The sequence below is a fragment of the Stegostoma tigrinum genome, chromosome 28, assembly GCF_030684315.1.
Source record: "Stegostoma tigrinum isolate sSteTig4 chromosome 28, sSteTig4.hap1, whole genome shotgun sequence".
In the NCBI taxonomy this organism is placed as follows: domain Eukaryota; kingdom Metazoa; phylum Chordata; class Chondrichthyes; order Orectolobiformes; family Stegostomatidae; genus Stegostoma; species Stegostoma tigrinum.
Window position 1 is genome coordinate 14,518,160 of NC_081381.1, and position 12,229 is coordinate 14,530,388.

General features: G+C 45.8%; 1 protein-coding gene across 11 annotated transcripts in view; it reads right to left on the minus strand.

Moving 5' to 3' along the window:
* pik3cd (phosphatidylinositol-4,5-bisphosphate 3-kinase, catalytic subunit delta) overlaps positions 1-12,229 on the minus strand; it is a 216,924-nt gene that overhangs the window by 42,179 nt on the left and 162,516 nt on the right. For all 11 annotated transcript variants that reach the window (XM_048561566.2, XM_048561564.2, XM_048561562.2 and 8 more), the window contains 3 exons: positions 9,871-10,092; positions 2,544-2,640; positions 731-861 (listed from right to left, as the gene is read on the minus strand). In XM_048561566.2, coding sequence (XP_048417523.1) covers positions 731-861; positions 2,544-2,640; positions 9,871-10,092 — 450 coding nt within the window. The remainder of the gene's footprint in view (positions 1-730; positions 862-2,543; positions 2,641-9,870; positions 10,093-12,229) is intronic.

Sequence of the window (12,229 nt, forward strand, 5' to 3'; positions counted from 1 at the left end):
AGACAGTGAATAGCTCAGGCCTAGAGACCACTGCCTGCTCGACCCCAATGCTGGTGGTTTCAGGAAGAAAGCACAGGAGCCACACCTCCTTGCACATGACAACACTGCGGCAGAGATGTAACAAGTGCCAGGAGCCCTGCTTCTCCTGGGTGTTCCTGCTATAAGTGCCAGAAATTCGGCCTCTTAAAAGTTAGGTTCCATTGTGAAGCATTTCATAGTTGAACATCCAGTTGATCTTCACTGCCCAGATTGTCATGTTGGAGATGCTTACTTAGGTGACATGAGAACACAAAAAATAGAAGCAAGAATGGCCCTCAAGCCCCCTCAAATGGGCTCTAGCATCTAGTCAAGTCATGGCTGATCTTTGGTTTAACTTCTGCCCAACCTCCCCATTATTTTCAATGCTTTGTGAAACTAAAGATCTTGCAAAAAAAAACCCAAAGGACTGTGGATGCTGGAAATCGGAAACAAAAACAGAAATTTCTGGAGAAACTCAGCAGGTCCGGCAACATCTGTGGAGAGAGGAACAGAGTTGAGTCTGGTACAACACTTTTTCAGGTTTTCTCCTCCACTTACGGCGTTTCAGATTTCCAGCATCTGCAGTATTTTGCTTTTGTCTGAGTGCAAATTCCCTGATCGCTGCACATTCTTGTTGCCTGTTCCTGGCCTTAGTTTTTCTACTGCCGTTCTTGTGGAATAAAAAAACCCTGAGATCTAACTGTGTACGTACTTTTTCAAAGGATGGGTAGTAGATAGGGTGGGATGCGGCACTGTGGAAATTGATATGTAAGGCCGCAGAGCTGTCAGTGTTCGGGTTGCTCTGTACAGTGCCCATTGGGTTCAGCAGTTCTCCCTTCTCATCTGCAGAAAAAGGACAGAATGCACAAGATTACTACTACTGCATTTGTTGAAATAAAACGCTATTACTCTCTCATATTCTTAACTGGAGGGCAGCCAGCCATTTCTTTGATGGAAGAGCTTGTTCATCAATCTTACAATGATCTTTGTCAGCAAGCATCAATTTCCTTCCTAATGCTCATTGCCAATCCTACATTCCAATAGCACCTGCTCACATCCCTGCTCACAGCCATGTACAGCACAAGAAACTGTTTCCTTCCACTACTGGTTTTCTTGAATTTGAGTGCGAGAGTTAATAAGCAATGTCTACTTTTTGGATTACTGAGCAATTTTTCAGTCGCACCTCACTTTGTAAGGTTTGTTTTACAGTGCACTACATTCATAATTGCCACTGAGCAATGTCATCGTGCCTGGAAAACTAGCTAATGAAATGCCTAGAGATAACAAAGTGTGGAGCTGGATGAACACAGCAGGCCAAGCAGCTTCAGAGGAGCAGGAAAGTTGACATTTCGGGCCTAGACCCTTCTTCTGAAGAATTCTGAGTTTCACTGATCAGGAATCCCAACCAGTACACGCGTGACACCATTCGCAAAACCGAAGCTTTGAGGATGCACTTCCCCACCCACACTTTGTACAACCAGTAACACAGAACAGAAGGAGAGTTACAATTAAAAAGGTTTTGAACGAAGACTCTTCAATGGGAGCTTCGGCGGTCTCTCCAGATTGCCAACTTAAACATCGCCCTATTATAGCATCGATTCATTTCTTCAAGAGCTTAATTTCCTGGACTCAATCACTGCAGCTGCCAACCTTCCCCAGCTGTGTGAGCACACTCCATGTCAAACATATTTCCTGATGGTTGTCCTAAATTTGCTTTTTAAAACTCTGGCTCCATGCCCTGTTGGCCTATCGCCAGGATGCATCTGAAGCAACTGTTTTGAGGTTTATGGTCTCAAGTTGAGTTGATTAACTCTCTCTGGGATCTCTCGCAGGTCAGAGACAGCTGGGTCATTTAATCATTTCACATAGCCCGTTCCTCCCAGGAGCACAGACTATCCTCTCTGAATGTCTCTCTCTCTCTCTCTCTGGATGATCCTGGCTTGGGTGCAGGAAGGAAGGAGTGCTGAGGACTAAGAGTTTAATGTATTCACAAACCTTTGTTATTACTTTGTATTTAAAACAAAATGAATCATTTTCTCTCTTGTACTGAATGGTCTGTGAGATGCTACTAATGACAGTCCGGGCTGGCTTTTCTACATTTAAACCAAAGGCATGGAATTTTCACCCATTTAACTTGCATTGATATCACCTGACATCATGCTAAAACCAGCTGTCCTCTTGTTTTTCCCATGCATACAGGTATAAGATTGAAAATCAATGCAAGGGGAGGCCATTCAGCCCCTCAGGTCTACATTCAGCCTCGCAAGACTGCATTCAGCTGGACCATGGCTGATCTTCCACCATCCCCATGTCCTTTAATAGTTACAAATGTATCTATTTATATATAACTTTCGCTGTGAATTTTGCAGAAAGATAGAGAGGGTGCACAATGCTCGGGAGTGGTCAGTCGCCAGCTATTTCACAATATTTGGATTAAGTCAGGCTGAGATTGGCCTTCTGTTGGGAACTGGAGCACTCAGTGTGAATTACTCGTTGCTGCGCATTCGAGCAAATTAAAGTCTTACCAGGTACTGATGGCCAGGTGTAGAGCCATGTCTCTCCCGTCTTCAGCTGGTCCTTGTAGTCAAACACCATGGTGTTCACCCAAGCGATTGGGCAATCCTGGAGCGCAATGAGAAACAGTCCCATCAATAAAGGGAGCGATGACATGCGGTTGGATCCAATTTGTCAGTGACTTCAAACATGCTAAGTAGAGGCAGAACTGTCAACTGGGGCCAGTCAAAAACTGGACCAGTTTCCACTTTTATTTAGCTCCTGCACTATGCAAAGTGTCTCATCCACAATGAATTTATAATCACTAGGCTTTAATCTCATACTATCTTTGAATATTTTACTCTCCATTAACGACTGTTTTGCTGGTGTTCATAGAGGCAACCGTGGAGCTTGTTGTCTCCACCCATCTTACGTTTAAGAAAAGATAGAATTTCACTGGGAGCAGTTCAGAGAAGGTTCACTAGGATGATCCCTGGTATGGAGGGATTGTTTTATGAGTAAAAGTTAAACAGCTTGGGACTCTATCCAAAGGAGCTTTGACGAATGAGACGTGACTTCGCTGAATCAAACAAAATTTTTAAGGGGCTTGACAAGGTAAATGCCGAGAGAATGCCTCCCCTCATGGGACATGTTAGGACCAAAAAGCATAGTTTCAGAAAAAAAACCCATAACTGGTTTAAAAACTGACCAACAGGAGCTTGTGATAAAAAAGACTTTTGAAGTCTTGCATTTATGCACCAACCCTCAGAGCCTCCCACTCACAACCATCCCTCTACAATCCACCTAATCTACACATCCCTGAACACTACGGGCAATTCAGCATGGCCAATCCACCTAGCCTGCACACCTTTGGACTGTGGGAGGAAACCGGAGCACCCGGAGGAAACCCACGCAGACACGGGGAGAATGTGCAAACTCCACACAGTTGCCCGAGGGTGGAATCGAACCTGGGTTCCGGGCGCTGTGAGCCAGCAGTGCTAACCACTGAGCCACTGTCCCACCCTAAAAATCCTGACATGAACCACATGGAGGTTCGCTGATCCCAAACCCAATGTTTAAACCAACTGTTGACTAAATCGAGAGTTGGTCTCCTATGGGTCATCTACAGAGCCACCACAATCTTTGTTTTCGATGTTGTGTGCTCAGGATCAATGGTAGACCTGATGATCCAAGCTTCAATACTGCTAGGATCCTCCTATTTTCACAAACAAATAAATCGGAACATGTTGCAAATGTTCCTAACACAGCAAAGCAAACACAGCCTCCATCACAGAGTTGGAAAATGCTGGTTCCTGCCTCAAGTCTTTAATGACCAAATTTTAGATCTCAAATCAGAAACAAATACATGTCGATGTTGTATATGTGTACAAGATGAACATGACTCTGTAGAAATTCACTCCCAGAAGTCCCTAAGGAGGCTGGAGAAATAATAGGTGCCTTGGTCATTGAGTTACCACCAAGATCCACAGCTTTACAAAGTAGGGGAGGCGATGGCCTAGTGGTATTATCACTGGACTGTTAATCCAGAGACCCAGATAATGTTCTGGGGATCTGGGTTCAAATCATGCCACAGCAGATGGTGGAATCTAAATTCAATAAATATCAGGAATCAACAGTCTAATGATGATCATGAATCCATTGCTGATTGTTGGGAAAAAAACCCATCTGGTTCACGAATGTCCTTGAGGGAAGGGAACTGTATTCTGGCCTCCATGTGACTCCAGACCCACAGCAATGTGGTTGACTCTTAACTGCCCTCTGGTCAATTAGGGATGGACAATAAATGCTGCCTGGTCAGCGACACCCTCATCCCATGAATGAATAAAAAAAAATTCTGGAAATCTGCTGATTGGAAGGGAGTAGAGGTGATCCCACTATTTAAGAAAGGAAAGAGCAAACGGGGAGCTGCAGATCTGTTAAGCCTGACAACGGTTATTAGGAAAGTGCCCGAATCTATTTTAAAAGGATGCATTAACAGGACACTTGGAAAATAAGGGCAGGATTGCGCAGAGTCAACACAGATGGATGAACTGAAAATGGCATTCGAAAAGCCTGTTTTTTTGAGGATGCAACTAGCAGAATAGACAAGAGGGAACCAGTGGATGTGGTATATTTAGGTTCACAGAAGGTTGTCCATAAGGTCTCACACAAGAGGCTGGTTAACAAAAATTTTGCAGATGGGAGATGAACATATAACCTTCTGACTTTTAGGTTAAAATCCAATCCAGTGACTGTAGTTTCTCCAACAGAAACTCAAGAATGAATCATGTCGTTGTTAGTGAGTGCAGGCTAGGATTCGTAGGGAAGTATACTGAGACCTGATTAACAGACAGAAAAACAGAGGGTAGGAAAAAGTGGGTCAGTCTCAGGTAGTTGAGCTCTGACTAGTGTGTTACCACCAAGATCCACAGCTGTTCATCATTGAGTTTGGGTGTGGATTCAGTGTAATGTTTCCAAATTTGCAGATGACACAAAATTAGGTGGAATGTGAAGCCTGAGGAGGAGGCAAAGTAATTTGACATGGCTAAGTGAGTGGGCCAAAATTTGGCCGATGGAATACAATGTGCAGAAATGTGAGGTCATCCATCATTTGGAAGGATAAACCAAAGTATCGAGCATTTCTTAAACAGTGACAGACTGGGAACTGTTGAACTTCAAAAGGGCTTGGGTGCTCTTGTCCATGAATCACTGCAAATTAACTTGCCAGCACATTAAACAAGGTATGTTGGTCTTTGTTACAAGACAATTTGAGAATTCATTTAAGGCGGCCTCTTTCAATTACACGGAGCATTGGTGAGACCATGATGTGGAGATACTGGTGTGGACAAAGTCAGGAGTTACACACTGCCAGATTACAGTCCAACAGGATTATTTAAAATCATATGCTTTCTGAATGAACCTGACAAAGGAGTAGTGCTGTGCAAGCTTGTGATTTTAAACAAACCTGTTGGACTGTAACCTGGTGCTGTGTGACTTCTGACTTGGTGGGACCACACAACAGTACTGTGTGTACTTTTGGTCTCCTTATTGAAGATAGTATGCTCTTGCCCCAGAGGGAGTGCAATGAAGGGTCACCAAAGTAATCTCTGGAACAGAGATATTGCCCTGTGAGGTAAAATTAAACAGACTGGGGCTTTGTTCTCTGAAGTATAGAAGGAGAGGTGATCATATTCAAACCTACGACGTTCTTACAGCAATGAAGAGGGTAGTTCAGACAAGTTGTTTCCCCTAGTGAGGGAGCAGGGATGGGGCTGGGGGAGCAGGGGTCAGAACCAGGAGAGACCGTCTCAGGATAAGGGGCAGACTGTGACGAGGAGGAAGTTCTTCACTTACAACGGAGGTGAACCTTCGGAATTCACTGAAGGTCGTGGGCGGTCGCTCACTGGGTATGTTTAAGTCGGAAATCGATAGATTTGTATAAATTAAAAATACCAAGGGATACAGGCACACAGCAGGAAAATGGTGAAGTAGATGACCAGCCATGATCTCCATGAGTGAGAATGAACTCAAACTGCTAAATGGCCTACACACACTTCTTTTCCTTGTGTTCTCATATTCCCAACTCTAATCCCAGGGACTGACAGGTCCCAGGAAAGCCTACAGATTCCCAAAGTTTACAGCACAGGTAGAGAGATCACTTGGACCAATGTTGCCGCAGCTAAAGCCCTAATCCACATCTCTGTTACCTCTAGGCATGGGTGATGTGAAGCCCTCTGTAAAACTGTCCACATTCTCACCCCAGTGAGATTATCCAAAACTCTGCTGCTCATGTTATGGCCCGTACTGGGTCCATCGCTCAGCAAACCCCTCCCTGTGCACCCTGGCCTATGGGGGGGGGGGGGGGGGGGGGTGCGCTCTTGGTTAAGCAACACCTCCATTTTAAAATTCAAGTTCTTGCTTTCACTTCCCACCCATCTCTAAATCTGCAAGTGTAGAGTCATAGAGACATGCAGCATGGAAACAGACCTTTCAGTCCCACTCGTCCATGCCAACCAGATTTCCTAATACTTCCAATCACACAACCATCCAAGCCATTTGTGCTCCTCCAATTCTAGCCTCATGCATTTTCTTGATTCTATCTGATCCACCGTCGGTGTCAGGGTCCAAAGTTCTGGAATTCCATCCTATGTTGTTCCCCCCCCCCCCCCCCCCCAAACCTTTCTTTATTCCTTCACCCCACTCGCTAAAGCTAACCCTTTGGCCAAGTTTATAGTCCTCTCTTCCATTAAATCCTCTGCGGCTGAGGGTCAAGATTTGTCGGATCAATGAGAGGTGCTGTAGGATGTTGTCATGTTACACAGTGTTGTAGACTGTTCGCCATAGTCAAGGCACAACATAAATGCAGTTGTTGTTGTTAAGTTCCCCAACCTCAATCCTATCAGAATCCTGAGGAAGGGTCACTGGACTTGAAACGTTAACTGTTTCTCGCACTGCAGATGCTGCTAGAACTGCTGAGGAGCTCCTATTGCAGTTTTGACCACAGAGCAAAACAAGATTGGTCTAAAAACATATAGTAATGCCCCTGGGCAAAAAGACATCTTATGCAGTGCTCCTGCCGATGCTTCAAGCATCTGTCATTTACATTTGCACATGGATCTGACTCAATGTTAATTTGTTTTCATGAACTCTTCCTCATAAACCATGGTTGGATCTGAATGTAGAGTCACACACTTCCCACCGCAATCAAGTGGAACCACTGGAGGAGTCCAATTTGAAACTCAAACAAAGTTGCTGGAAAAGCTCAGCAGGTCCGGCAGCATCTGAGAAGGAAAAAACAGCGTTAACATTTTGGGTCCAGAGTCCCTTCCTGAACTTCTGAGGAAGGGTCACCGGACCCAAAGCGTTAACTGTTTTTTCCTTCACAGATGCTGCCAGACCTGCTGAGCTTTTCCAGCAACCTTGTTTTTGCTTCTGGTTTACAGCATCCGCAGTTCTTTCATTTTTTTCCTAGGAGTCCCATTGCATTTAATAATTCATTTATCTGTACAATTATTTCACAGAGCCTTTTTAAATTATTTCATTCATTTCTGGCTAGGCCATTTATTGCCATCCCTGATCTTGTTAAGAAAAAAAATGTGAAGTTCTATTTGAGCTGGAGCTTGTCTCAGAATTGGGTTTCAGCCATCAGTTCACATCACAGTGCCTGATACCTGAGCAATTGTTGTTCGACTGACTCTCAGCACAACAGTGTTCGAATGCTCCTTGAGGTTATTTTCAGATAGTGGTGAAAATAACACCTTTGTAGCTATTTCCGAGAAGGAGATTGAGAGGAGACTGGGAACGCTGGGAAATTTTAACCAGGCAGCTTCCTGATTCACTTGAATATGGGGCAAAGAATCTGGAGGGGGACAAAACAGGCCCTTGATCCTCCACCTGTACACACCACCCCATTACCACAGTCTGTCAGTGACAACCAGAACAACTTATCAGGTGAATTCACACAAAGTGTTTGCTAAAGCCCTTTCTAAGGTGAATCTCACACTGAAATCTCAATCCAGCTTCACTTCCGGGTCTCACCTCCTCTGTTCACCTAAAGCTGGGCATTCCCTCCCAAAACTCATCCCCTGTTTGTGATTCCTTGTTCAGTCCTTAAAACGTAACTCTGTGACAATGCTTTGGTCATTTGTACCAATGCCTCCTTTCATTGGACAGAAACCACTGGCAATGAGCCAATGACATTCCTCTGAACTACACTTCCTGCCCTAAAAATTGCTTTAATGACACTGTCCCTACACCAAACGGACTGCAGTGGTTCAAGAAGGCAGCTCACCTCCACCTTCTCAAGGGCACCTAGGAATAGGCAATAAGTACCAAGCCCAGCCCATGATGCCCAGGCCCAATGAGTGAATAAAAATATAAATGTTGCTGAATTGGAATTGGATTTTCCAATGGAGGCTGAAATTGCACAGATTCCCACATCAGCACTTTCCAAACCCGTGGCCACTGCCATCTAAAAGGACAGGGATATCACATACATGGGAACACCATCAGATCCTATTAGACACTGCCGTGCCCTGAGGACTACACAGCAGCATGAATGAGAAGTGGTTAGCTCAGTTGGCTGGACAGCTGATTTGCACATTCCAACAGCACCAAGCTCCTTTTACCATGAAGGTCTCAGTTTCTCAACTCCTCCTGAGGCATGGTGGTCCTCAGGTTAACGTCACCACCAGTCCCCTCACCTCTCTCTCTCTCTGTCTCTGTCTGTCTGTCTGTATCTTTCTCCACCCCTCTCTGTCTCATTCTCTCTCGCTCTCTGCCTGTCTCAGTCTCACACACTCTGTCTGTTTCTGTCTCGCTCTCTGTCTGTCTGTCTCTCTCTCTCTCCCTCTCTCTGTCTCATTCTCTCTCTCTCCCTACCTGTCTCAATCTCACATTATCTCTCTCTCTCCCCCCATCTCTGTCTCAGTCTCATTCTCTTTCTCTCTCTGTCTGTCTGTCTCTCTCTCTCTCCCCCCTTTTCATAGCCCCTTTATAGTGACTTTGATTTGCCTGCCAACAGCCAGACCTGACCCCTCCACATACCCCTGTCCTGCTGGAGCAGAATCTTTTCCGAATTTCGCTTCAGAAAGCTGTGGCTGTAATTTTTCGACTATGTCCCTAGGGTGAGACTCTTTGAGCCGTAAAAATAGTTCCACTTCACTGACCCAATCCATTCCCCTTACTACCGTGGAAACTTTGTTCAGATTGCACAAGATCCTTTGAGATCCCAGGGAACACACACGCAGACTGTGTTCTCTCCTCGCAAGTTTAAACTTCAGAGTCCAGCTGTTAACATGGGACAATGTCTGTTAAATCATAATCGATCCAGAAGGTTTCCTGAGCTCCTGCTGGAGGGACAAATGCCCTGGAGAATCTGTGCCATTCGCACTGACTGCTACACTCATACTATCCACCAGTCAGTGGGACTCCCCCTGCACATGAAACATTCTTCACCCATTGCTACAGCACAACATGATCCCTCCAACCACAAGCACCAAGCAGAGGTGAAAACTTTAAAAAACTTACCTCAAAGTTAAGTGGTCACAGATCACCCAACCTGAATGAGCTCATGGATACCACAGCGTGGATCTGGATGAGCACAGCAGGCCAGGCAGCATCAGAGCAGCAGGAAAGCCGAAGTTTCGGGGCTGAACCCTTCTTCTTTCTGACCCACAATGTCAGCTGTCCTGCTCCTCTGATGCTGCTTGGCCTGCTGTGTTCCTCCAGCTCCACACCGTGTTATCTCAGACTCCAGCATCAGCAGTTCCTGCTGTCTCTGAATGAGCTCATACTAGTTTTGTTACACATAAAGGAACATTGTATTGATGAAGGTGGGAATGAAATAAGAACACTCACCGCTTTTTTTGATTTCTTCTTGGTGGATCGAGCCTTTTTAGCCTTTTCAATGACGGCATACAGGGCGAAGCAGAGCCGCGTCATCCTTGGGAGGTCGCAGATGTTGATGTCAAACTCCAGACTCTGGTTCCACAGGGGCTCGGAACACATGTTAACCTCATGGCTGTACACCGTCTTACAGAGCATCTCACTGCCATGAAACAACCCAGCCTGAACGACAAGCTGGGGGGAGGGGGGCGGGGGGGGGGGGGGGGGGGGGCGGGGAGGAAGAGAACAGACACTTAACTATTGCCTAAGGGGAGCGAGAGGTCTCTACTAACAGCGACAAAGAGCGTTTTTATATGTACTGTCACTGCTTCATCATACAATAACACGACAGCCATGTGGCAAGAAATAAACCCCCAGAAACAACACGGTGAATATGACCACACTGATGCTGACTGGGGGTGAAAAATATTCTTCAGGGAGACCCTGCTCATCTCTGAAGTGGTTCTTGGGGGAAACGTTTCCAATGACCCGAGATAGGGGCTTGGCTTAACATCTCAACTGAAAGACCGCACCTCTGTCCATGCAGCACTCCCTCCCGACCGCACTGTTTTTCAAGCCTGGATCAATGTTCGGAGATGCCAGTTCAAAACGGACCCACATTTCAATACTGAAGGCACATCATCACCCCTGGGGTGTCTTAGACAAGACAAGCAGCGTTACAATAACAGCTTATATCCACAAAGCTCCTTAAATGTAAACAATACACCCAAAGGGCTGCCTGGTGTGGCATAAGGCAACACTGACACCACGTCACATTAGGAAATATTCATGCAGATGCAAGAAAAAAAAGGGCATTTCCATAGCGCCATTGACAATGACCAGAGAAGTCATACAGTTCTAGAAAATGTGGTAGGCTGTGAAGTGGCAATGCACAGCACGTTCCCATAAGCAGCAACGTGACGGTGGAGGGACCATCTACTTTTGACACGAAGGGCTAAGTATTAGTCTAGGGTATGAGGGATGTGGCCTCTGCCTTGTGATACAGGGCCTTCTACTTGTGTCTCGCGCAGGGTTTATCATCTCATCAGAAACAGTCTCTGCCAGCAATGCAGCATGAGCCTAAGTTGCGGATCTCAGACCCTAGAATGGGAATTGAACTCACAAGCTTTTGGCTGAGCGGCGCTGAGTGTGACCTGCAAAACGACCAGCAACATGTAACGGCTAATACCTTCTCCAAAGAGCACAGTTTGAAGGATCACCTGAAGACGAGAGGCAGGTACCTAGGAAATTCCGCAGCTTGGACATTGGCCACTCCAAGGCACGACTGCATCAGGAAGACGTGGGCATCAGGAAGACAGAAATCAAGCAGAAAAGGATTTGTGGGGCTGGGTGCGTAGGGGGGATAGATAGCTGCCATGTGCCCTCGCCACAGCGGCAGGAGACGGGGTTCGAACAGCCGGGGAAACTGCTCTAATGCATTTTGCAAACGCAAAGGAAGGATGTGGGTTCTTACCCACAATCCCACATGGGAAGCGCTTCATCTCATCTGCGATGCTAATTGCAACATGCTCAGCAAAGGTCAGGACGTGAGCAACCCTCACAACCGCCCGCGCCCCTCTGCCCCAAAAAAAACTCAGGGTTGGAGTGGAAGCGCCAACAGAAAACCAATGACCCACTCCACTTGATTGGACCCCTAGCACAGAGAGATAGGGTCAAGCCAGGCAAGGGTATATGTGCAGTCAGATTGATGACTCCTCCACTGGTGATGAAGGTGAAACAAGGAGGGGGAGAAAGATAACAAGAATGATCAAAAGCGGACGTGTAATCAAGATCTTAAATCTGGTTTGACCCTGGAGGCAACAGTCTCCTACCGATGGCGGCACACCCCAGAGATGCCATTTCCAACCCTTAATTTCAGGCTGGAATGCCAAACTCACAGCTGGTGACGCACACCCTTTTGAAAGGTCAGTTCAACAACAATGTTTATATCACTGGTGAGAAGCAGCTCAAAGTTCAAAAACAATAAGTTCTTAGGCAAACAAGCCCGAAGGCTCGATGAATGTGTTCATTGTTTCAAAGAATCATTCTCTTTTCTTTTCTAAAATAAAGAGCCTCAGAACTTGAGGTGTCATCTGAACGAGTTATTTATAACCATCTGAGCCAAAAATGATCTCAAACGATTTTTAGCCCCAGATTCCGTTCATGTGACGCAACAAACTTGATACAACTTGCTGAGAATATTTTGTCCCCAGTTACTTGTTAAGTAACTTGACAAACAGGCCCTGGTATCGGTCCAGGGACTAACATAAGCAGGAAAAGGCCATTCAGCCCTCGATCCTGCTGCACCATTCAATAAGATCATGGCTGATCT